The sequence below is a fragment of the Ciconia boyciana genome, chromosome 7, assembly GCF_034638445.1.
Source record: "Ciconia boyciana chromosome 7, ASM3463844v1, whole genome shotgun sequence".
In the NCBI taxonomy this organism is placed as follows: Eukaryota; Metazoa; Chordata; class Aves; order Ciconiiformes; family Ciconiidae; genus Ciconia; species Ciconia boyciana.
The window spans coordinates 30,389,490-30,414,718 of NC_132940.1; the positions used below are offsets into that span (position 1 = coordinate 30,389,490).

General features: G+C 54.2%; 1 protein-coding gene across 3 annotated transcripts; it reads left to right on the forward strand.

Annotated features, from left to right (window-relative positions):
- Positions 1–3,619: 3,619 nt before the first annotated feature.
- UCK2 (uridine-cytidine kinase 2) lies at positions 3,620–25,229 on the forward strand. Of its 3 annotated transcripts, none has more exons than XM_072866761.1 (7): positions 3,620–3,789; positions 14,295–14,430; positions 15,400–15,496; positions 16,390–16,532; positions 20,363–20,460; positions 22,508–22,556; positions 23,117–25,229. In XM_072866761.1, exons 1-7 carry the CDS (start codon positions 3,691–3,693, stop codon positions 23,254–23,256), a joined length of 762 nt encoding a protein of 253 aa, XP_072722862.1. In that variant the 5' UTR covers positions 3,620–3,690; the 3' UTR covers positions 23,257–25,229. The 3 variants fall into 3 exon arrangements, with proteins under 3 accessions (XP_072722862.1, XP_072722861.1, XP_072722863.1); XM_072866760.1 differs by having other exon boundaries at positions 3,623–3,789; positions 14,295–14,454; XM_072866762.1 differs by lacking the exon at positions 3,620–3,789 and adding an exon at positions 4,828–12,948 and having other exon boundaries at positions 14,295–14,454.

The following is a 25,229-nucleotide window of genomic DNA, read 5'->3' on the forward strand; positions in this document are numbered from 1 at the left end:
AAGGATTTAGCAGAGAGACTAATTGACTTTTATTGAGGCTGCAGCAGTTACACCTGGAGCAACAGAACTAGACCAAGTCCACAGGTTGTAATGGGGTAAGGAGACCTAGAAAGCAGAAATACAGAAAAGGAAACAGGGCAGGCAGGGAAGGGCAGGTTTCTGCCTATTCTTACGTAACGGAGGCGTTTGCCATCAGTGAGGAGCGATGCACTGTGGGATTACATCGGCAGAGCTGAGTGAAAAATAAGGAAGGTAAAAAGCCCTACCATCGCCCATAAATTAAACACTCCATTCAGAAAGAAGGTGACAAACCCGTAGTTCAGAGAAGGCAGCGCAAGTAATGAGTGAGGGTGTGAGATTAGACAGCAAACAACTCCTCCGGAGCCCGGTGACATTTGCATAAAAGAAAACCTGAAAGCCACATGTGTGCAGGTGGCTACGTAGTGAGTCAGGCGTCACTGAAAGTTGCAGCTAAGGAACCCCTGTGCCCCGAGGAAAGTCCCGGCGCTGCCTCCGGGCACGGGGAGCTTTCTGCAAGATCAGGGGAGAACTGAGAGCAGAACCTGGCTGTGAGCAATGGGCGTCCAGTGGGAGTGAGAGCCATCAGGGAGTTGGGGATGAAATGAAGGATGGATATTTCAGTTTAGGATGAGCAGCAGGAAGACATTTACGGCTGATGATGTGGCAGGACCCATGATAATATTTTGTGCCCTGCTGTGTGCCACCTTATGTATTTGGCTGTGCTGTATGCCATCCTCCGCCCTCTCTCCCTCTCTTTAGAGCTCCCTGGCTTTCCTGGCTGTGAGATGAATCAGTATCAATCAAGGCAATATTTGGAAATAGTTTCTTTTATACCGCTATGGGAAACGATTCACACAATATCAGCTGTCCATACTGAACATGGTCTTTCACAGAACACTTGTGCAGCAGAAGGCAGGCCAGAAGGAGACAGGCAATGACATGAACCTCTTTCCTTTCTACTGTCCATGCTTTGAACTGGAGGTAGAGGTGACACGGGCTCTTCATAATTTCATCCTGTCATTTTGAATCACACCAGGATCCTTATCAGCAGGTTTTTTTCAGACAACAGAAGGCATATTACTCTCAATGGCATTTCCTTTTTAAAACAGCATTCTGTGCTTTGATCAACGTGTAAAGGACAGATGAAGAGTTGAGTGCAGTTTGATTCGATCTAACAAGCCTGGGATATAAGAAAAAGGAAAGTATTTGCATAATACATAGCTCTGGATGCATGAGTTAGGGGCTAGTGCAGTCTACAAACATTCTAGATACAGCAGAGGTAATATTTATGCAGGTAACCTTGAAACCAGATTAGAGAGAGACATGTCCAGATTTCATCTACATATGAAATGTGTGTATTTAAACTGAACAAAACATTAAGTTGCTTTGCACAGTATGTTAGTGACTGGCAGCTAGGAAGAAGCGTGTGTAAAATTCTCAGGTAAGTTTTGAGGAAAGATGCCATCTAAAACTAACTGGGGCTTGGATTTGATTCACTTCCAGTTCACAGCCCTGGCCTGGTTTCGAAAGAGCCGTTAACCTGATCTTTGCAAGTTCTCCTTGCATTCTGTCTAAATAAGCCTTGAATATCCTTAGCTTGTACCCCTTGAGGGCCCATCAAGAAGCGTTTACTTATCCTTCCCTCTACAAGTGTGTCTGCTCCTGCCACGTGTCAAGTGTCTGGTTCAAAAGGGGAACTGGAGATGAAATGCCACGATGGGCATCCTGCAGAAACACTCAGGTCCGAGGTCGATGGACAGTACAGTCTGAAACAGCTTCAGCACAGCAGAGGTTTTGATCTGTCCCCAAGCAGGGCAGTAAAGAGGCTGGCAACAACGAGTGTAGGCATGAGGAGAACCAAATAACCCAGAGGTCACATGCTGAGGGGGTTTTGCCTTTCAGATATCGGTGTGTGGGTGTGGGGGTAAGAAAGAAGAGCTGTGAATAGCTCCTGGGGCCCGGCGGTGTGCACAGGAGCCATGCCCACGGTCAGCACTTGGAAACTGGCATGGGACCGTGGGAATCCACTGGAATTCATTCCCGCAGGAAGTTCTCGTCCGCATATAGCACTTCCTCCCCTGGCACCAGCTGCACGCAGTGCCATGCCCCCATGCCACAAGCCACAGTCCACGGGGGCACGGTTGGAGGGGAACGGGGAGCGGTGGGCAGAGAGGGGCCACACCTTCCCAGGAGATGCTCTCTCACATCCTGCGTGATGAGGGCTAGGACGTGGGACCTGTCTGGCAAACATTTCCACACCTGTTTCACTGTATTGAAGTGGGAAGTTATAAACCTCACCGAAACTTACGGTCCTATGAACAGGTCTGGGAGGAACCTTAGGGCATTGCTTAGGCCATCTCCTGCCCCACCGCAGGATCAGCTCTGCTAAAAACTCTCTATACAGGAGCTTGCCTAGTGCATTTTTTAAAAATCCTCAGTGGCGAAGAGTCCTTACTCTCCCTAAACAACTATTCCAGGACGTAAGCATTCTCACACTTGAAAATGTCCCTGAATGTCTATCCTGAATTGCCCTCGTTGCAATTTGAGCTGGCAACATTTTTTTCTAATCCCCATGGGTAAGAGAAAGGTATTCCCTTCCTGTTTGTGGCAGCCTTTTATGTATTTGGAAACGGTTATCATGTGTCCCCACAGCCAACTCTTCCCCAGACTAAACAGGCATGGTTCCTGCAGTCCTTCTGCAAAGCCAGACCCCTGTCTGTTCCCGAGACCCCGCGGGAGTCTCTCCATCAGGCCTCACCTTTCTCAAAACCCAGTACCCAGTGGTGTTGGTACCCAGCAGAGGGTTAGCTACTGCGTCCTGCCTACGTTTATATGTCCCACAGGGATGTTCGCCTTTTTCACAGCAGCACAGCATTGACTCTTTGATCCACTGTACTCCTGCATCTTTATCTGTAAAAGGGCTGGCTATGCAGCAGGTTCCCATCTTGCATTTTCACGGATGATTAGTCCTACCTAAGTACAGTACTTGGCACTTGCCTGCATGGACTTGCAACCTACATTTTGCCGAGCCTTTTTACATTTTGTCAAGAACGTTTTGACTTTGAATCCTGGCCTCCAGAGTGCTCGCGGCTCCTCCCAGATGGGTCCTGTTTGCCACAGACATAAGCATAATTTTTATTCTTGGTCTTGGGTCGTTAATAAGCGTTCCTAAGTGCTTGCAGGACCAGGGCTTGGGTGGGGTGGGAGATGCCGGGGTGGAGGACATGTAATGGAGGCAGCCCTGGTGCGGTCCTGCTGGGGACCACCTTGGTGTGGTCCCAGTGCTCACTGGAGGCTGATGGCGAGTGGGCAGCAGGACTCATCGGGTAGAGGGGCAAACCAGGTCGGCGGGGAGAGGGAGCGAGAGCCGGTGCATCGGGCGGCCGCATAGCCTTTGTCCCCGGGCGGGCGTCGGGGGAGGGCGGCGGCGAGGTGCGGGCCCGTGTGGCCGCCGTGCCGTGCCGTGCCCTGCCGTGCCGTGCCGTGCCGTGCCGCCCGCCGGCAGGCTGGGCCGGAGCATGTGCAGCTGCGGCAGGCACCTGGCAGGGGGCCGCAGCGCCGGGGATGTGAACCAGGCGGGGAGGAAGGCCCTTGACTCATCAGATAAATCCAGCCCCGCACGGAGAGCGAAGGCGGAGGAGGCGGCGCTGCTGCTGCTGGCAGGGGAGGATGGCGGGGGACAGCGAGCAGAGGCTGGAGGAGCACGGGCAGCCCAGCGGCGGCGAGCCCTTCCTCATCGGGGTCAGCGGCGGCACAGCCAGCGGCAAGGTGCGGGGGCTTCGCGGCGGGGGCCGGGCGAGCCCTCTCCCCGCCGGGCGCGGCGGCGGCGGCCACATGGCAGCGCGGCGGCTCCGAGCGGCCGCCCCGCCACGTGCGCTGCCCCGGGCCGGGCCGAGCCGAGCCGGGGGAGGCGGCGGGACCGGGCGGGTTCGCTGCCCTGGCGGCGCACGCTGCGGGCCGGGGAAGGACGAGCCGGCGGAGAGAGCGGGGCCGCCGAGGCTTCTCCGCGGGCGGCGGCTGCGGGAGCGCGGCGGCCGGGAGTCCCGGGGACACGTGGAGGAGGGGTGGGGTGGGCGCAGGCTTTATCCCAGCTAGCCGGGACCCGGCTCCCCTCCGCCGCGCCGGGGAGGCTGCCGGAGGGCAGCGGGCAGGGCTGGGGGCCGCGCGGGGCGTGGGCGGCCCCGGCCCGGCCGGGATGGAGGCGGCATCCCCCCTGCAAAATCCTCCCTCCCGTGTCTTTGATGAGCGCTTCCCCCCGTCACCCTTTCACTTGCAGGGTCCCAAAGGGCTGCTCGCCCTGCGGCAGATCCGCAGGGTGCGTTGGATGCGATGCAATTATTAAATTTTTTTTTTTTAATGGTGTCGGTCGAGCATGGGGGTGCCCTTTTCTGGCCAACTTTGGGGTAGCAGGAGTGGAAATTCTTCAGTAAATGCTGACTCACAGCGGCAGAACGACCTCCTTGCTGCGCCCGGGAGGGGATGGTCCTTGGCAGCGGCAGGTGGGAGCGGGGCGGGGGGCTGCGGGGCCGGCCGCGCTGGGGAGAGCCGCTCCGGCCGGGGTTAATGCGGGTTTTCTCTGGAGGGCTGCTACACCCAGGCTGCAGCGCAGGGCAACTCCAGCAACGTTACGGCTTTTTTTCTTTTTTGTTCTTATTTCATACAGTCGGTTTTTCTTTATTTGTTTAACCTGAGGTAGGTTGCTTTCTATCCTAATATGAAAAGAAAATTACTTTTTTTTTCTTATTTAAGAGCAATAAAACCAGATCTACAGCTAATCAGCCCTCCTATGCAGGGCAGCACAGACATTCTACCTATGTTTTTAAGAGGTATTTCAGAGAGTATGAATAGATTTGGAAGTAGCAATACCTTTGAAATATTTATTGCTAGGGAAACTGAATGTGGGCCGTCACAGGAGGAAGACAGAGCCTTATATCTCTGGGTTGATTTGTGTTTGGAGGGGGGGCCCTTTTTCTCTTGAAGGATGGCATAACCCAACTGCTGTACCTCAGCCCGTGATAACAGTGTTTTAAGAACGTGTCTCTAAGTACCCTATTGATTCTTGGACTGCTGTTTCTACTGCAAAGGGGAAAAATCCAGATACAACAGGGGAGGGATGGTGAGAGAGGATGCAATCTCCTCTACTGGGAACCAAAGCTGGTTTGTTCCTGCAGTACAGCTCCTAGTGACTCAAACACGCTGGGTTTGTCTGCTCTCTGATGCGTGGGTCTGCCTCTCTGTAGCTGTCCCAATAACATTGTGTCTGGCGCTGCTGAACTGTTATGTCTCTGAACACTGTGTCTCTGGCCCACAAGGTAAAAGCAGTGATTACAGTACAACATGCCACAGTTGTTCTCAACTTCAAAGTGAAAATGCTTAGTAGCAGCAGGCTGCCTTAGAAAAAAAATAGGGAAATGGTTCTTTCTAGCAAGGGAGATGTACTAACTGGCTTTTCCTGTCTCTCAGCTTTGATTTCCCCCCCCTCCAGTGATTGCTGGCTGCTAAAAACCTCTGTGCAGTGCTGCCCATTGAAGGGAATCCAGCAGATCAGTACAAAGTTTGTGGGAAAAGGCTGCAAGAAATATGCTGGCAAAAAACCCGCTTGCTCAGGGAGAAGCAACAGGAAAAAAGGACCTGGGGCTTGTGCACACAGACCCTCAAATTCACATTTGATGCAACTGCAAGGCAGGGGTGCAATGGGGCTGTCCCCCATCTGGCTAGTGACAGTGCCCTGCCACCGGGCAATGCTGAGTGCCGCAGCACGCTCCAGGAAAGCAGTGGTGGGGCTGGTGTTGTTTGCTCAGCTAAGGGCTTGCCCACAGCTAAAATCCAGCCCGGGGCTGCTGTTCTGGTGCGCTGGATCTGGGTGAAAACAAAATGCTCCTAGAGGGAAAGTGAAGCAGGCACCTTTCCCACTGGGAAAGAGACAAATCCATCTGACTCCCTTCACACCAATTGAGGGTTGTTGTCATAACACACCCCTTTGGCAGCACACCAGCCTGAAGATAAACGGAGGGCATTTGACTTCCAAGGCCCCGCCCAATCCTCCCTCTGCTGCTTTTGTTGAGTCTAAGATGGGGGGCAAAAAGGCTCTGTGGTCCCCTCCATCCCTCTCGATGTACCAGCACAGTCAGGCTGTGGAAGGAAGGGATCCTGTTTGTAGCGTGCCACAACTTGTTGTGTCTTGTGGTGCCCTGAGGAAGCTGGCATCTGAAGCGGCCAGCCTTCCCCGAAGAGCTGGGGAGAGTGTTTGACTGGTATTTCTTAAAGGCAAATTGATGAGAATTCAAATTCAAAGGCTGACTGCTGTTCCCTAGTGAGCAAAGTAGGCTTGAGCAACTTTCAGTACTCAAATAGGAGGTAGAAACCTGAGTGTCCTCCTGTGTTTGGCTCTTAAAAGAAATCTGGACTGTGTTGGGAGCAAAACCGGGGAGCCGCAGAGGTCCTGGGCAGGCTGTGATGCTGCAGCCTCTTGGAGGGCAGTGCCGGCTGCACGGTGGCTGTTTTGTGTCAGCTCAGCTGGGACAGGCGCTTCACAAAAGCTTGCTGGGAGGCAGCACTTCTCCCACTGTCCCCCCAAATCCAAGCACTCTGCAGCCTAGGCAAAGCTTGCCGCAGTCTCCTGATGTGGAGGAGATGACATGGCATTAAGACCCATCCGGTGCCAAAGCTGGAGAGGTCTGCAACTGCCTCATTTCCTAAGAGGGATTCCCAAGGCTGGTTGTAGCATTTTCTGTTATCCTATATGCTTTCAAGTGGTCTGCTAAAGCTCTTGTTTCCTTCTTATACCCATGGTCTTTGTGCTAACAGCTTCTTCCCTCCCTCCCACAAGAGATTCCTGACTACTGAGGACTGCAGCATGCAAGGCAGGCAGCCAGGCTGTTGGCTGGAGGAAAGTTCAGCAAACTGACTACTGGGATGATCTGGAAAGTGTTGGGATACCTCCTTAAGCTCTTCCTGTGTCCTCACCTCAGCTTAGCTCCTGGAACCCTCCAGCTCTGCTGGCAGTGCTGGCGTGGCTTGCTCTCAGCAGCAGTGAAAGCATCTGGTGCTGGGGTGGTTGCAGGGGTGGGGAGAGCTCTTCAAACTCAGGCTGAAGCATTATTTTCTTGTCCTTAGGTGTTGCAAAGCAAGATGCTGATTGCTACCTTCCAACAGGAGGTTGTAAGAAAAGACAGGTTTACAAAGGGCTGAATGCTTTCCTTGGCTGCCCAGCTAGTGAGGGCTGATTGTGGGTGTCACCGTGGTCCGGTGGCTGCACTGTTTGGATCTTTAGTTAGCACATAAAGCTGGGAATGTCTGTTTGAACGTGCAGCCTGAGAGCTTCCAGATTGCAGAGCACCAAAATTGCAGCCTTTGTTCAGCCAGGTGTATTCTTCACTGTTAATCTATTAGGCACTTCTGCTTTAAACACCAAAACCAGTCCGAGGCTGAGCTGACTGCCTAGAAGAGTGAGCTAGCCAGAAGGCTGGTATCACCCAGCCAGGGTGAGACAGCCAGCATGCTGGTCCCCAGGGAAGCAGCGGCCCCAGCTGCAGTGCATCTCCTCATGAGGCAGTTCCCTCTCCACATGGGGCTTCTTGCATGACAGAGCTCAGACCCCTGCACTAGCAAGGGCTGAGGTCTGCCACAGCAACCTGGGGGTCACTGCCACCATGTCACCACCTGGATGCCAGGCAAAGAAGCCCAGAGGAGACCTGGCAGTGACCCGGGGGGAGCCACAGGAGGGGGACGAGCAGGGATTGCAGCAGTACTGTGTCAGTTCAGCACCGTTTCCTGGTGACGTTCTGTGGGTGGCAGGAGCCCTCAATCACAAGGTCTGACTTGTTAAACGCTGGTGTCAATGCATCCTAGAGACTCATGAAACTTTCTAGTAGAGTTTTACTCTGTGCCACCCCCCGATCAGATTGATACACAGGATGTTTTGACGGGTCAGCCCTTTCCTGTTACTGGGTGAATATGTGCGAGTTCATTATGGAGCCTGCTTACTGTAGTCCCTGGGCTCAGCCAGCTCCTGGCTATGGAGTTTGCAGCAGGGGCTCGAGAAGAACATCCTGCATCTAAAACCGGTGGATTGGGAGGGATTGTGTTAAGGGGGTTGTTTTCTTCCCCATACGTAATCTGTGTTCAGATCCTCTGTGTTTGTGTGTGCCTGTTTATGCTCCAGCCTGGGACTGCTGATCACATGCACGGTGTCCCAGGGTGAGTGAACAGAAAGCTGGCTATCCCAGTCTAGGACTGGTTGGTCTGTGGCTTGCAAAGGGAAAGGCAGGAATGGTGAACCTGCCTGGGAAAGCTCTGGGTGGAGGCCCGGGCTTCTGGTACGAGAATAGCAAGTTTCCAGTCCCAGTGCTGCTGTACGGATGTGCTCCATTAGGGCTGGAAAGGATTGCGTGGGCCATGATCTAGCTCTCTGCAGTTGCAGCAGACATTTAATAGATGCTCTGGGACCCTTCCCAATTTGGTATCTGTTCTGTGTGTCACCCCAGTCCACCAAGCACTTCCTAATACTCTATAACTAACATACTCTTACAAGAAGAGACCAAAATCCACAACTAGTGTGCTGCAGGAGATGAGCTGGAGAGAACAACAGCATTGCTACAGCTCCTGATTTCAAGGACCCAATTGAGTAAAAGTCCTTTGTGATGCCTGGAAGAGGAACCATGCTGCAGCGGACATCAGAGAAATGCAAGTAATCCCAGCGGTCCCTGATGTGATCTTAGGGAAAATCCTGCCAGATCCCAAAACTGGAGACTATTTTATCCACAAGCATGTGATGAGGACACCTCGGCCAGGCTCCTGTGGATGCAAAGCTATCAACAGACCCTGCTAAGCCTGTTCACATCCAGATCCTACAGGAAGGGGGTCGTGGCAGCGGTGTCCATAGATATAACCTCTGGGCTTCTTTCCTTGGTGGGACGTGACTGCTGCAGTCTGTCCTCCTGGCTGTAGAGCATTTGTTGTGGGCCAAGGGCATTGCTGTGCTGGGGAGGACTGTCCTCATGGTGAGCAGTGTCTTTGCTCAGGGCGAGCAGCCTGCTGTGGTGGCAGGAGTCTGTGCCTCTCTTCCACACTGGAGCCCAGCACGTGCTTTTCCTGGTAGGTCTTGCTTCTGGCACAGCCCTTCTCCCTTTACCCGCTCCTGAGGGGACTGGCAGCTTCAGTATTTCTTTAGGGCTGGAATCACTTTATCTGGCGTAAATCACTTTTGCTAGGTGTCTAGTCTAGAGTCCTTGGGAGAATGGGAGGACCTCCCTGCTGCTGTATTGGGAGCCTAGTGAGCAGCTCTGTGTAGGCATCCCTCTGCAGTGCCAGGCTCCCTGGGGATGGATGGACTGCTCTGAGTGAGTGGGTTTTGGCATATCCACATGCACAAGGCTTATGGATTCTTCCTAGTCCAGGACAGGTCTTACCAGCTGAGGCAGAAGTGCCTGTACTGCCCTGTTTGCCACAGCAAACCTGGGACTGAAAGCATCAGCTGTGTCCTGCCTGGTACCTTCACATGATGGTTAACTGTAGCACTGTCCATCAGCTTTCTCTCTAATACCCATCTGAAGTTGTAATTCACTGGCTGATCAGAGCTACCCAAGAGGGATTGTGGGATAATCTGCATAATAATAGTTGGGAATTAGTCAACTCCTGAAGAATATTTGAGCAGCTGGTTGTAGGCCATGAGTGAATATGAATTAAATATGTAATGTAATTAATATCTTTGAAATAAATGTCAGGGGTAGGGCTCTGAACACCCATCTGTTGGGTTTCTTCCTTGTGTACCACCTCTCTCCTTTGGGGAAAATATGCTGGAGTTCTTCTCCAGGTGCCTTCTGCATCTTCCCCTCCCAGCAGAATAAAGCTGTACTTCTTCCTTAAACACTGGTTATTTGTGTGCTTGGTTCAGAGGGGGAATCGTGCAAAGGGAGCGGCAGCTGCTTCTGCGCAGGAATAACATCTCTCTGAGCTCCCTTCTTGCACTGTGGTGTGCAGATACCTCCCTCTCAATCATCTGTGTGTGGTGTGGGTTGGTTTGCACAGCTTTCCCAGGGACCAGCTGAAGCGCAAAGCCTGGGGGAGTGCAGCTCGGTGGGCCGCAGCCAGTTTGCTCGAACCTGGAGCTGAGTTCCCCTCACTGCAGCGTGTAGAAAGTCATGAACGATGGCAGAGAGGCTGGTGTTCCCTGCCTGTGTGCTTGGAAAGTCCTGCATCGGTTTCATGTGGCTAACATGGGAAAGGTCTGCTTGGCAACCATGGAGGCTTGGAGGCTGCTGTGTCCTGTCTATATTTAGTTTTAAACAAGTTCTGGAGGAGGGAAAGGCTTTTGCTCGAGAAAGCATCCTGTTGCTGGGAGTGTGCTGCAGCTGAATCGCCATCAGCATTTGCTTTGGGTCGTGGCGAGGTGTGCATGGACAATGTAGATCTGGGGAAGGGGCTGAGCGGAGGCAAGGAGCCCTGTCATGCCTCTCATCTTCCTGCAGATAGGATGCATCATGCAGGGCAGAGCTAGGGATGGGGCTCAAATCTCAGAATTTCTGTATTGGGATTCATCTGTAGCATCGTATCATCTTCCTCAAGTCATCCTCCATTTGCCTCTGCAGCCCCGGGCTTCTCAGGGAAGAAACAATTGTTGTCTTCACCCTTGGGAGAAGCGGTTGTTGGTAGGAGCCAGAGAGTTAGGAGTTGGCAAAGGAAGGAATCAGATCCCAGGTTGTCCCTTCAAGTGGGTGCTGAGTGCATGAGTCAGCACCACATGTCCCCTCGGTTACCGTGCATCCAGGCCAGTTGCATGTCATCCAACCCAGCACAGTACTTTGCAGTCATGCTTTGGTCTTGCTCTTTCTGGGCATCTGCAGACCTCCCCAGAGCCTAACCACTATCAGTTCCAGTCATTAGTGGATTTTTCACACTTCTGATTAACATCAGTCACGTACGTATGCAGTGCTGGTTTGGGAGAAGGGGGTTTAAGCAGGGGACGTGCGTCATTCATTTGGAGGAATGCTTCCTGATGCTGGGAGTTTCTGTTCCCACTGTGTAGGGGAATTTGTAACCTCTGCATTTCTGGTTTTTCTTCCTCCTTAACATACGGTGTTTATCGACTAAGGGGAAAAACTGCCTGTCCAGCTGTAGGAGGTATTCAGACTGGTATCGGGGAATGCCCTTAATGAACCATTCTTGTTCCCATCACAAGTGATCATGGGGAAAGGAAAGACCTTCTTCACTTTGACCTGCAGTGGGTGTTATTTCTTACCAGCCCCAAAGAGAAAGCTGCAGGAGTCAAGGAGAAAGCTGCACCAGCCAAGGTTTGCTGCCCCACTAAGGTAAACTGAACACAACCCTTGGGTTGGAGGAACATGCCGTGTCCCCTGCTGTCCCTATATCCCACTGCAGTTATGCAGGTATCACGTGCAAGCAGTGCCCTGGCCCACAGCTGCCTTCTGTGGGACCAAGGTGACATGTGTGCCTCTTCCCAGAGCCAAGAGGTGACGTCCCTGCCCACCCAGGCAACACAGTACACTGGACCTGAGCTCTGTCCTGAGAGCAGGATGTCCTTGTGATCATCTTTCTCCAACGCTTTTGATAGCTTTCCAAAGCCCACCAGAGAAAAGGGAAGGGTCCGTAGCATCTGCCTGGATGCTTTTGCAAGAGGCAGTTGCCACCCCAGAGCAGTGGATGGTAAATGCATCCGGGATACGCTCCGATCCTCATCCTGGGCCCCTGTGGGAGGATGTACATGTGAGCCAGGACTTATGTTCCTGTCTCCAGCTGCTGAGGGCTACTTTCTCCTTGCGTTTTTCTCACCATCGGATGTCTTTGAGTTGTGGGATGTGGAACAGGAGGGTGATTTTTAGAGCTGCTGGGGACTCTTCCCCACTTTCCAGGATCAGTAGACCAGGGTTTAGTGTGCATAAGGCAGAAGAAAGACTGGCTGGAACTGTCTGATGCCCTGAAATGGTTTTATTGTCCATCTGTGTGCTGAGGTGCAAGGGGAGAGTGGGAGTGCAACTGGTGTGTGTTGCTTTCACTGATCCAAAGTAAAGGAGCCCTGCCACTTCCCCTTGGCTGGGGAAAGCAGTTTCTGGTGCAGATCTGTATGGAGCCTGCTGATCTACAGGCTGGGGATCTATCTGCCTGGGTGGCTGAGCTGGAAGGCAGGTTATTCCTAATTGCAAAGGGCCTGGGAAGTTTGATGTCCTCGGCAGCTGTGGCCAAAGCTGAACCCTCCTGCGCTGCGTCTTCTCACTGCATGGGCAGCACAGAAAGGCAGTAGCATCCAAGGGAGAGAGCAAGGGAGGAAAAGTGGAGGAGAAGCACTGTGTACACCCTGTTTTTGCAAAACCTATGGGATACAGCTGGATAAGCAATAGGGCTGATGCAGGCTGGAGAAGGATGCGGGGAGTGGGAAAACAGAGGAAATGGAGAATGGGCTCTGGCTTTGTGTCTGCGCGTGCTGAAGGGTGAGTGACTGGCACTGACTTGCAGTGCTTTGTTCTGGGTGGTAGCAGCTTGCTGCAGGGCAGGGCTGCTGACGTGGCTCGGGAAGCACAACTTGCCAGCTGTGAGGGGCAGGAGAAGAAGGTGGGATGTTCAGGGAGACCCCATCCCTGACCCAAAACCCGAACTTGTGCCAAGGACTGCAAGGACTGCTGTCGGGCAGCCTGAGCCGGTTAGCTCTGCAGCAGTGCTGTGTGCGGAGGCTCTCCAGCCAGGCTGGGGCTGACTCACAGCGCGGCGGTCACAGCCAAGTCAGGTCAGCCTGGCCTGGAGGGGAAGAGACGGTCTCTGGGGACAGGAATGCCGTCAAATCTTCCAGCTTCTCAGGCAAACAGCCTTGCCCTGTGCCTGCTGGGGTGACCTCCTCTGCCAGGCATGTCTTCCCCTCCCTGTTCCCTCTCACCACTGCTGTCTTCAGCTCTTCATCTGGAGGCTGCCAGCCAGGTATGGAGCACATGGTTGAGCCACTGGAGAGGTGGGAGCATGGAAAGAGCCACGGGCAGGCTGGGGGAGGCAGGCTGGGGCAAGCAAACCTCTCTTTGCAAAGCAGAGCACTCAGCGGAGAGTGTTTGTGGTAACCGAGGCCAGGAGCAGCTCAGCTGGACATCTGCAGCAAGCATGATTCGCAGGAGGTGAAGCAGCTCAGTTTGGCACCAGGAGCACCTCCTTCTCCTTAAACGGTGGATGCTGCAGGGCAGGAGCGGGGCTGACATGCAGGGTTCCCGCAGGCAGCAGAGCACTGCCCCGCCGGCCTGACCTTGGCTCTTGCTGGCCGGGGCAGGCGTGCTGGCTGCCAAGTTAGTGATGCAGTTAACACTGCTATGTTGCGCAGCGGCCAAGGACTTGGATGACTAAGGAGAAGGGACTGAAGCAGGCTTTGGGATTTGTCCCCCAGGCTGTGCTCTGATTCGTGTTGTGATGGCGGGGTCCGGCATGACCCTTGGCCACGCAGCTGGTGCCTGCTGTGGTGCCAGCAGAGAGTCAATGCTGGCCACCAGCACCCAGCCCACTCTGCGTGGTGTGCGAGGTGCCAGTTCTTGTGCCAGCAGTGCTCGTGGGGATCTTGCACAGGCAGCCAGAGCCACATGGCTCTTCAGCTGCTGGCTCTGCAGTGCCCTGAGCCTCACTGTGCCAAGAGGCACCAGGATATGCTTGCGGCTGCTCCTCCCAGCCCTGGCAGCTGTGGCAGAGATCCCTGGTAAAATCCCAGAGCTCTCCTCCTGGTGTCTTTTCATGCTGGGCTTTATTTAGGGTATGGAAACAACCTGGCTCTCCCTCTCTGAGGACTCCCTCCCTCCCTGTCCATGCAGTGGTTGAGTTTCTGGGCTGGACCAGGGCTGGGGAACCAAGGCACTGAGGCTGCATCCCAGGGAGGAGGCTTAGCCCTGGTGCCATGCACAGCTCTGCTCCCTGGGGAGCTGCTGGGCAGGCTGGAGCTGGCCGCGGGGGCCCTGGGGGTGCGGCTGAACTCAGGCAGCAGCTGACTGGTTTCCTGCTGCCATTTGTGTCCAGAATAGGAGCTGTGGGCAGGCCATAGGGACGGAGGAGAGGGAGGCAGGGAGCAGGCTTGGTGCTACTTTCACACTGAAGGGCCCTGTGGTCATGCCCCTGGAGCACTTTTCCCTCAGTGGCTTTGGGCTGTGCCTTTGAGGGGACCGTGAACTCTCAGCTGGAGGTCCAGCAAGCAGTGCCCCATGCACCCAGGAATGGCTGTTACCTGGGGACATCCTCCCTGCACGGCTCAGACACCACTTGCTGCTGACTTGCTTCCTTTGCTGTTCCTTTCTCAGTCCTCAGTATGTTCCAAGATTGTCCAGCTGCTGGGCCAGAATGAGGTGGACTACCGCCAGAAGCAGGTGGTGATCGTGAGCCAAGACAGCTTCTACCGGGTCCTCACCTCAGAGCAGAAATCCAAAGCGCTCAAAGGCCAGTTCAATTTTGACCACCCAGGTGAATGGAGAACAGCACTGGGGCTCTGTGGTGCAGTGGGGGGTGAGGGTTGGAGTGGGACCCCCTCCTCCACCAGCAAAGAGCCTTGCATGGACACTGGGACTCTGTCTCCACATGGGTCAGGAGTGGGTGGCTTAGTTGAGCTCTTCTGGAGCTGAGTGCATCCCTGGCAGGGTGGCTGGAGGCCACCTGTGTCCCCTGCAGTACAACCTCTGTCTCTCTTGGGAAAGAAACTGCCTCTGGGGTGGAGTGTTTGGGATGAGAAAGGGCAGGTTGTGAACCCTCAAACTCCTTAAGATGATCCTCTTCTCCCTGCAAAAACATCTCCCAGTTTGAAAACCTTTCTGGTGCAGCTGGGTCGGGACCAGGGAGATCTGGCCTGGCACAGCCCCCTCAAGCCAGCAGCTCTGTGTCCCTCCTTCAAGGAGAGAACAGTCTTGTGCAGCTGCTCTGCAAACCCTTCCACTGAGGGGGCTGTGCCCTGTTGCTACAACAGGGGCTCTTTGAACCATCTCTGGGCTTGGTGGGGAAACCAGAGCCACTGTCCCCTCGTCCCCATGAGGACAATGGCCAGAGGCAGCGAGCATTGAGCAAACAGAGCCCTGTCTGTCCGGCAGCTTGAGGCTGAAACACTGCTCCAGTCTCTCTGAGGGCTGGAGCCCCAGAGGAGATGCCTTCCCAAGCCCTGGCTGTCAGTGCTGCCATACAAGGATGGTATTGATCTCTGCGGGCCTCCCTGGCTGGTGCAAAGCAGTGAAGCCCCAGGGGCTCTGGGAGAGCTGGGCCTTGCTACACCCATGGGGACGTGCAGGGCTTTCCTCCCAAGTCTGTGCGTCTGTCTGTCCCCAGTGCATGGTGCCAGAGGCTCTAGCTAGGCTAAGCTCAGCGTCTGGTGGGTGGGAGAGGTTGCAAAGCTGTCTTGGGTAACGTTTCCTCTCTCCTCAGATGCCTTTGACAACGAGCTGATCGTGAAAACACTCAAAGAGATTACGGAAGGGAAGACGGTCCAGATTCCCGTCTATGACTTTGTCTCCCACTCCAGGTCTAGCAGCTGCCCCTGCCTTGCTGTGCCTCTGCTATTGCCCTGCGGTGCAGCATGCAGCCTTGCCAGCCCAAACCACCTGCCCCTCCACTTGTGCCCACTCTTAGGCACCTAATGTGCCAACCAAAAGTTTCAATGCTAACTACTCTAAACCCCTTGGTTCGAGGATCCAGGGCAGATACAGGCGCAGTCTGAGGGTCTGGAAAGCTGCACAGCCATGCAGTTGCATCCAGCAACATGCAGGCATTGGTGGAGGGGAGTTATGGCCCCCCTTTTTTTCCCCCATCCACACTTCCTCTCCCCATAAACTCTGTTTGCAGCTTTAACAAGTATTCCAGGCTCAAACAGCCTGGGACTGCCAGGAAAGGAGGAGGATGACAGTTCTTGCTCCTGTAACTCTTCCCTTGCATGTGTTCAGCTTGTTTTTGCATGCCTGTGTTGTTTGTGGATGGTGTGACCCTGCTCCATTTCCCACAAAAGTGCTGTGGTGTCAGGGGAGTGCTGCCTGGTTCCCAGGGGAGCAGAGCTGGCCCTTGCAGGTTCCTGCAGGTCAAGCCCTATGCATAGGCTTTCTGGGCTTTACGGCTTGGCACATAACACTTGCAAGCAGCAGCTGGCTGAGGTTGGGGGAGAAGAGCTAGTCTGCTTCCTGTTTGTCCTTCTAGGAAGCATATGTATGCCTTGGATTCCCTGTTTGTCCTTCTAGGAAGCATATGTATGCCTTGGATTCCCTTCGCCATGGTGGGATAGGTCTGCCCTCTCCTCGGTCAACCCCCTGGTGCAGCAGTGATGTCCCAGGGTTGGAGCAGTGCCTAGGAGCACCACTGTTCCTCCCATCTCTCTTTGCTTGTTTCTCCCCACTAGCATATTTTGACTCTCCTTCCCTCTGCTAGGAAAGAGGAGACGGTGACTGTCTACCCTGCTGACGTGGTGCTCTTCGAAGGCATCCTGGCCTTCTACAGCCAGGAGGTGCGGGATCTCTTTCGCATGAAGCTCTTTGTGGACACGGACGCAGACACCCGGCTGTCCCGCAGAGGTGAGGCCCGAACATGCCTTGTGCAAGCAGGGACAGAAATGTCACTTAACTGATCTGGGCAGCTGGTCGCAGACGCAGGTGACAGTGACCAGAGTGGAACTGGAATTGGCACAAAGCTGTGCTACTGCTAGCAAAGAGCCAGGGAGCTTTTCCTCCCCACTGCAGCATGTCACATAGGGCAGCTTATGGCAGTGGGGAGCACCTTGCTCCATATCTCCCAGGATTCAGTGGGGTTTTTGCTGCCTTGTCTGGGATACCTCCTTTGCATGCAGCAGTGTGACTACTGAGCGTGCTGTGTCCTCACATGGTCCTGTGGCACCAGCCCTGTGCTGTCAGCTGAATGGCAGCTACTGCTGGTCAGCAGGTACCAGCAGGGAAGGGTGCAATGGGCAAGGCAAAGTGGCTCAACAGCTCAATCAGAAGGCAGTGCCTGATGGATCTGCTCAGGACCTGGGATATGGGTGTGCTCCAAGGATGGCATTTGGGTGTGAGGATGTCCATCATGGATGAGGCAGATAGGGGTTTGGTTGTACATCTTGGTTTGTGCAAGCACAGCCAGCACAGCATGGAGCCTCTTTGTGGTACTTGGCACTGGGGTGATGGCTTTGGGGGCAGAGAGCCCTAGAAACCAGAATATCCCTCTCTAGGACTCCCCATGTCCAGCTGGCTTGGCTGTGGGTTGCCAGCTGACATAGGAGGGACTCCAGCTCTGCAGGGTCTGCATGGTTTGAGATGCAGTTCATTTCAAAGCAGCCTTTAGCTGTGGGGTCACTGATGTAGCACCTTGAGTCTCCTGGATGACTAAGAAAGCATCTGGGGACTTTTGGGGCAGAATTCAGTTCTGTCTAAACTGTCCCTACCCCTGCCTGGCTCCGACAGCCTCCAAAGGGTGTCTGGGGATGCAGAAGATGACTTAGAGGAGAGGTCCCATCCAGTCCTCTCTACTGTGACAAGAGGACCGTGTCTCAGTGTGTCAGCCTGGGACTGCTTGTGTGCATGGGACTGTTCCACTCTGTGACGGAACTGGTCTTGCCTGCCTTCCTGCTGTCAGACAGATACACAGCCTCCTCCGCTGTTGGGATGTCATCAGTGCTGGTTAAAAGCTCCTTTTTACACATCCTTCTTGACCCTGCCCACTGTTCTTGCATGACTCATCCAGGGAGGTGACAGCACAGTCATTGCACGGAGACAGATCACAGATACGCATTTGCAAGATCCCGCAATGTGAGCCTTATCCCTTAAGCAGACTGTGCTGTGCAGGAACTTGGGTTCACACCCAGCCACAGGGTAGCACACGTTTTTGGCAGTGCCCTCTATTAGCTGTCTGAAGGCAAGGCGTTGCCTTGTGCATTTGCAGCGCCATATGACCGTGTGTGCATCCCAATCATACTCTGGAGTGTGTGGTTCAGTCACTTTGGAATTGGTACATAACTGTGAGCTCAGGTTGAGATCCCATTGACTAAGAACCAAGACCATCCAGCTGCCGACCACAATCCAGAGCTAAACCCTGTTGTGCTGCAGCTGTTGGACAGGGTCCTGAGCCACATGGGTCCAGGCCATTCTTGGGGTATTTCTCCCACCCACCATCAATCACTAAAGCCTTGCAAAGAGGCATCTAGGCTGATTGAGGTGCTGGTGTCTCCTAGTTAGGACAACTCATCAGCCTCCTGATAGGGAACTGACCATTTGGCAGTCTCCAGGCCTGCTGTCAGCAGTTGGTAGGACCACTGCAGCAGCAAATCTGTTTATTGTATGTCTCCCTGGCATTTCTGGGAAAGGAGAGCCTATGTGTGAGGTGCTGAAGGTGTATAATCATGTCCCTGAAACATAGCTGGAGGCAGCTTTTAGCAAACATCTGGATCTTGCATTGCAACATGGCTCTGAGTCATCTTGCTCTCACAGAAGTCCTGAAGAGTTGCAGCAATGGGCTTTTCAGCTGGGCAGCAGTGGGAGATGAGGTTCCTGGAAAAGTAGCTGACAGCTCAGTTAATCAATAGCGCTGGGGTTCAGTACGTGCGACTTGCGCTGTCCTCATCTCAGCACCTCTCCCAAGAAAAACGCTGCTACCAGAGTGCAAGGGGCAAGGTCTGTCAGGTGCCTCAAACAGCCTGATCCGTACAAAGCTGATTCTGGCTGAGGTCCCTCACTGCCCTGTCCTCATCCAGCTTCTGTAAAACAAAGACCAAGTCAGGTGTCACATGCATGTTTCGGGCCTGATTTGAGTGATGTCTGCCCTCTGGCTCTGGACGGGTGCCACATGTCCTTGGGACGTTTGTCTGCCTGCAAGTGGAGGGTGATACCTCCCGATAGGGTGCGTGGTCTTAGCCTGGGTTGCTGGGACCCGTTGCTTTGGGGCCAGGTACAAGACAGTGGGTGCTTGACTTGTTTTTGTGTGTGGGGCAATTGCCCTGCTGTGGTCTGTCCTGGGAGCGGGCAGGAGAGTTTTGCCCTGTCAGGACCAGCCCCTGAGCATGGACACTCACCCTGTGCTTGCAGGCCTTCCACACGCCATCCCAGGCTGGGTGTGCTGCAAATACACCCTCTCTGTGCTCCTTCCCCACCCCAGAGTAGCCAACAAACAGGGTGTGGGACCTGGGAAACAAAAGTCTCTCAGTTTTATTTTCCTTGCCTGTTTTTCTGTATTGTTTGAGCTGGGGCTTGCTCCCGCTCTCTGGAGAAGGCAAGAAGCTGGCTAGAGCAGCCTGGGCTGGGCTGAACTGTTCCTGGAGCAGGCAGAGAGCTGGCACACATCCTGCTGCCAGCCCTTTCTTCCCCCCATCATCTCCCCTGTGCGGGGCTGCGAAAGGGCATGCTGCAAAGCTGCTGGCTGAGGGCAAACAGAGCCGCAGGGATGGTGCCAAACCAGCACTGTCCTTGCCCTGCAAGCACATGGGCACTGGCTGCCGAGCAGGTCACTCAGGCTAGCAGTGCCGTGGCTCAGCTCTGCTTGGCACGTGGAGAAGGCTCGCTCTGAACCCAGTGCCAGGCGCTAGTGTGCTGGGGAGAAGCCAGACAGCCCCTTGGGGAGAGCCAAGAGCTGTCTGCTCAGCCACGATGCTGTTTTGGCTCTTACCCGTGTATCGAATTCCTGCTGAACTGGGGCACTTTCCATGCTGAAGTGGCTTCAGACCAGAGATGGTTGTGGCCTAAATACCTCGTGCAAACAGGGTGTAAGGCTGAAATGGCAGAACAAGCAGGAGGCCAGCTTGCTCTCCTGCCTCCTGGCTTCCTCCTGCATTGACCTCCTCTGAGCACCCCTTCAGCCTCTGGTAGTGGGAGCCGGCTTCTCCTTCCCATCCCACTCAGCTGGGGACAGCACAAGGAGCCTGGCAGAGCTGGGTAGATGGGTGAGTGTTACTCCCCTCACCTCTGCAGACCTGAGGTAAACTGTGCCTTAATGTGCGTATGGGTGAACCCCACTGCTTTTCTATTCTTTGGGTACCTCTGCACTGGGACGACTGGGAGAATGCCCCATCCTTAGGCCAAGGGCAGGGCAGAGTGACGGGAGGGATGCAAGGGCTGAGGCTGGGAACAGTCAGGGCTGGGGTGGCACTGGTTACAGCTGGAATGTGCCTGCAGAGCTGAGAAGGGAGGGAGGCCAAGAAAAGCCCTTGGTCAGGTCAGCCAGCCCTTGGCTCTCGGGAAGGCTTGGAAGCAGGTTAAAAGCATGTAGCTGAGCTGGGGTATGCTCAGACATGTGGGCAGCAGCTTCCAGGAACAGAGACCTCAGGCAAAACACCTGGGTGGCTGGCCAAAGGCTGTACTGAAGGGAAGGGGGATGGAGTGATTCATGTCTCCGCTCCTCACTGTGCCTTACGTCTTCCCTGCAGTGCTACGAGACATCAGTGAGCGAGGCAGGGACCTCGAGCAGATCTTATCTCAGTACATCACCTTTGTCAAGCCTGCCTTCGAGGAGTTCTGTTTGCCAGTAAGTAAGGGGAGTGACACCCATGGGAGTCTATCAAAAATGCCTCATACCTTGCCCAGACAGGAGTGTTTTGTGCCCCAGAGCTCAGGTCAGCCTGCCTCGCCTTGCTCCCTCCCTGCAGACACTGGCAAAAATGGGTGTGCCAGTGCTGGCCGAGGCAGGGCAAGATGGCGACTATTTATACAGCCACTGTCTTTCTGGTGAGATCACCCTCCCCTATGGGAAGGCCAACATGGCAAGAGAAACCCCTCCCTGCACAGAGTCTAACAAACCAACACCAGGCAGCTCAGCAGATGCCAGCCCAGGGGGGATGATCCTTGGCTGCATCTAGCCAGGGAAGGGGAGATCCCTGCCCCAGGCAGTCCCTGCTGTGTCTGCCTCCTGTTCTGGGCTGTCCTGCCTGCCCTTTTCACCCTGCAGTACTGCTGGCTTCTTGCTGGCTGGATGCTTGGGAGAGCAGGGGAGCTTCATCCTCTGCTCTGTGCTGTGGGATGTGGCCTTGCAGGTTGTATTTCGAGAGGCCAAGGTGTAGAGCAGACAGACCTCGCTCAGGGCCAGGGTTTCAAGGTCTGCCTGGAGAAAGGAAGCTATTTTGGGAGCTGATAACCAAGGCAAGGCTCCCTAGCAGACAGGGACTTTGCATGTGGGAGACCACTGCAGTCCTGCAGAACTTGCAGCTGAAGTAGCACGTTTGCAGGACTAGCCATTGCACACCTCTCCTGGCTGTCATGGAGAGGAGCCTGTGCCTTGGTTCTCAAGGCTTTTCAAGCAGATGTGGTAGTTACATGAGGAATTTCTTCTTATTCTGGAGGAACTGAGCCAGCAGAGTCCTGCAGCCTGGGAACTGCTGGCCAGCATCACAGGCAGGAATTGAACGCATGCCTCCAGCCTCAGGAACATCTCTGTGCCTGTCTACGTGGCCAGCTCTGCCCCTTCCCATAAGAAAGGCTGATTCTTTCTGTGCTATAAGATCTTTTCCTGGGCAGCACCCTTTTCTTTGTTGCACTCAGTTGTGGCTCTGGGGACCAAGGTCCAACTTCAGTGTAATCCCAGAAAGGCTTTTCCTGAGAGGCAGGCCCAGTTTGGTGGCTCCCCTCCTTGCAAGTCCCCAGCAAGGTAAATTTGCAGCTTTGCAAAGCAGCAGATGCTGCATCAGTCTATTCTGTTGAAGAGTCTGTAGGAGGACGAAATGTGAAACAAGGAGGGTAGAGAACAACTGCTTTGTCCCTACCCACCAGCTTTGCAGCGGTCTGCTCCCAATTCCAACCTGGTGGTGGGCTCAGCTGCAGAGCAATTGCATGCGGATGTCGAGCTGGCTCAGCACTCACTGTTGCTGTTACTCAACTCCTAAACCAGCTCTGGGCCAGGTGGACCAGCAATGAAATAGTCCAGCATGTCCTGGTGATTTTTGATATGGCTGGAAGCACCTGGAGGTGTCAGATTCACCCAGCAGGCTGGCTTGCTTACTGATGGTAGAGCTTGGCTGTTGGGAGGCTGATCAGCTGTAAAAGCTGACACAAACAGGGGAGGAAACTGAGACTGGCACCTACAGGTGAAAACAGGTCAGGACTGGTGTCCTGAATCAGACCTTTTTTGCAAGCAATGCTGGTAGAAAATTCTCCCCACATCTCAAGCAGATCACATGGCTGTGCCCTGCACGTCCACACAGTCCAGGCATGCCAACTCTTGCTCTTGTACCAAGTCTGGCTGGATTCAGCACGGAGGTTGTTCCCAAAAGCATCAAGCTGCTGGAGTCTTGCAATCATGAGGCTTTTTAATTTCAGGTTTTGTTAGGGTGGCTCATACTGCCTTTTACTGGAATCTGTATGAGCTCATGAAAATGGAGTCAAGGTGCAAAGCATGGCCCTCGAAACACAGAGCAGAAGACAAATAAGAGCATCCAAAATGCATTATCAGCAATGAGATACTTCCCAGCGGGTTTTGGTTTGGCAAGGGGAGGGAAGGGGCTGCTCCAGGAAGCAGGGACAATGCCCCAGCCTGGTGGCTCTCCACTTTCCCTGTAACGCAGTGCTTTCTCTCCTCCCAGACCAAGAAGTATGCTGATGTGATCATTCCCAGAGGAGCAGATAATGAAGGTGAGTGGACCCAGGCCCTGCTGTTATGCCCTGGCAGCTGGCTTTGGGCTGTTGCTGTTGCGGCGGAGTTAGGTAGGAGGTAGCAGGACCTGCCATGGAGGTGGCTCGGGCCACTGCCACGTGAGCGAGTGCTGTTACCACACATGCACTGAGAGCGTGATGAGGAGATGAGCCTCTCCCCTTTGCTCCTGCCTGGAACATTAGTGGCTGGGAGTTTGTGCTCCTCTGATCAAGCCTGGGAGCCCATCTATGTGCAGTGCCTCCAGGCAAACTCCTGGTTCATCCCACACAAAGGGAAATGTGCTTCTCCAAGGCCAGACGTGCAAGTGGGACAGCCAGGTCTCCACCTGGCTGGAATCAGCCTGAAATCAGCTGGGGCAGAGGGATGAAGTCCCGGTGAGGCAGCTCCTCCCCATAGGGTTGCAGTTTCCCACCACATGATAGGAGGGGATGGGAGCAGGGGAGACAGCTGGGTCATCATCTCTGGCTTGGCTCTAGTTTATTTGCAGTGATCCTAATGCAATCTCTCCCCCATGTCTCTCCCTCCCTTTTGCTCACAGTGGCCATAAACCTGATAGTGCAGCACATCCAGGACATTCTTAACGGAGGACTCAGCAAACGGCAGAGCAACGGCTACCTGAATGGCTACACTCCTCCCCGCCAGCGGCAGCCCTCAGAGTCCAGCAGTCGGCCTCACTGACCCTGGGCGGCAGGCGTGAGGCTAAGGGCAGAGGGCACTCGAGCCCTGCCACTGCCCTGTCTGTACATACTGTCCATTCATTCCCCCCTTATCTATTTAAGAAACCAGACAGAGACGAATGCCTTTAATTTTGTATGTTGGAAATGCTGAATGAGAAGCAGCCGGCTGCTCGGGAGCCTGGACCGCCCACAGCTCCTGGCCTTGCTCAATAACTCTTCCAGCACGGAACTGGCTATAAATCTCTATAAATATAGAATTGCTCTATTTTTGTGTAAATGCAGAATAACGTAAAGTTACTTGCCATAAGGTATTTGCCAGGCTCAGTGTTGCTGGGAGGGGGCTGGGAAGAGGCTCCTGGGAGTGGTTAGTGTCAGGATCCTCACCTCAAAGGCAATAAGGAAGGAAGAGCATTCGACAGCTGCTTTAGTATCACAGTGGTCGCCATCCTGGGGAAGGGACGGGCTGTGGTGGAGGTGGCAGCTTGAGTGTGGCACGGATTTTGTGACTGGGCTGGGGTTGCTGCCTCCTGCTGTTGCTGTTCAGGTCTGAGCAGCCTGGTTTTGGCTGGCAGGCACTGCACAATGCCACTGGGAGTTGGGAGATTGATGTATAATACCTCCCCTGACTGTCTCTGCACCTCCAGGTCTCAGTCCTTCAACAGCATCCCCTTCTGTCTGACACCCCTTCCCACCACAGGTGTGGGTCTGCTGTCACAACCTCCAGTAAGGACCTGGTAGGTGATACTGGGTATGTGATCATATAAACATGGCAGCTTGCATCTTTAGCAGTCTCACTACCTGGCTTGAGTGGGGATTGTGTGTGGATGCCTTCAGCCCCTCTGGAGCTCAGTGGCCGTGTGTGTGGTGGGACTCCTAGCCAAGCCCTGGGCTAACCCTAAGCCTGGAGCTTGGCTTGCAGAAGGTCAGACGTGTGTCTGTCATTCCTCACTTGGAATGGTTTTGCTCTTGGATGGGGGATTCTGGGTCTGTAAGATATGGTTAAGGAAGAACCAGCCTCTTCTGAAAGAAAGGGGCAATGGATGATGAAAGGCAGCTGCTGAGCAGCCTGTCTGAGGTGGGGCAGCAGTGTGTAGTGGTCCCTGGGCTGCTTAGCATCCCCGTATGGGACAGCCACAGGTCCCAGCTGGGTAACATGAAACTGGATGCTCAGGAGCCCTCTGCTTCCCTTCTTCAGAGCATGCTGCCTGGCCTGTGTCCCTTTCATTGTGTCCTGGTGGAGGACACTGTGTCCCTGCAGTGTGTTGTCCCCAGGGCTGCCCAGGGAGTGCCCTTCCTCACCCAGGGTGAGAATTAGTCTCCCCTAATCTGGTAGTGCTGCAACAGCCATGTCCCAGGAGAGCCTGGTGGGGCTGTACTGCAGGTCTGGGGATGCCTGGAAGGCAAGGTGGGGCAGCTGGGCTGGGGCAGGGGCTTGGTGGGAGCCAGGAAAGATCCTTTGGCCCATGCTGCTGGGACTGACTTGCCCCACTGAAAACAAACTTTCATAGGCATCCCACAAAGCCCAGAGCAGGGATCCTTAGCCTTGCTCCCTCTGTTTTTCAGTCTTTCCAGAGCACTGTTTTTGGTCTGCATGGTTAAAAACTTAAGACCTTAGACATTCAATGCTCCATCGCTCTCCAGCCCCATGTGAGCTGAGACAAGCTTTGATTTTTAACAAAGAACAAGAAAGGAAACACCTCCCCCAGTGACTGCTGCTGGGGCAACCTCATTCCCTCTTGATCTGTGATGGGGGCACATGGCAGCCCTTTGTCCCTCTCCCTGTCTGCAGACACTCCCTGAGGCATGTCAGCTTTGCCATAATCAAGAGCTGGCACTGGCTAATTCTAGGTACAGCCATAGGTAAGAGAGACCGAAGCCCTGCAGAACTGCTGAAGCTTCTCAGGGCTTAAGCAGCCAAGATGGGTCTCAAGATGAAATGCTGACCTCTTCTCCCCTGAAAATAAAGACAGAACA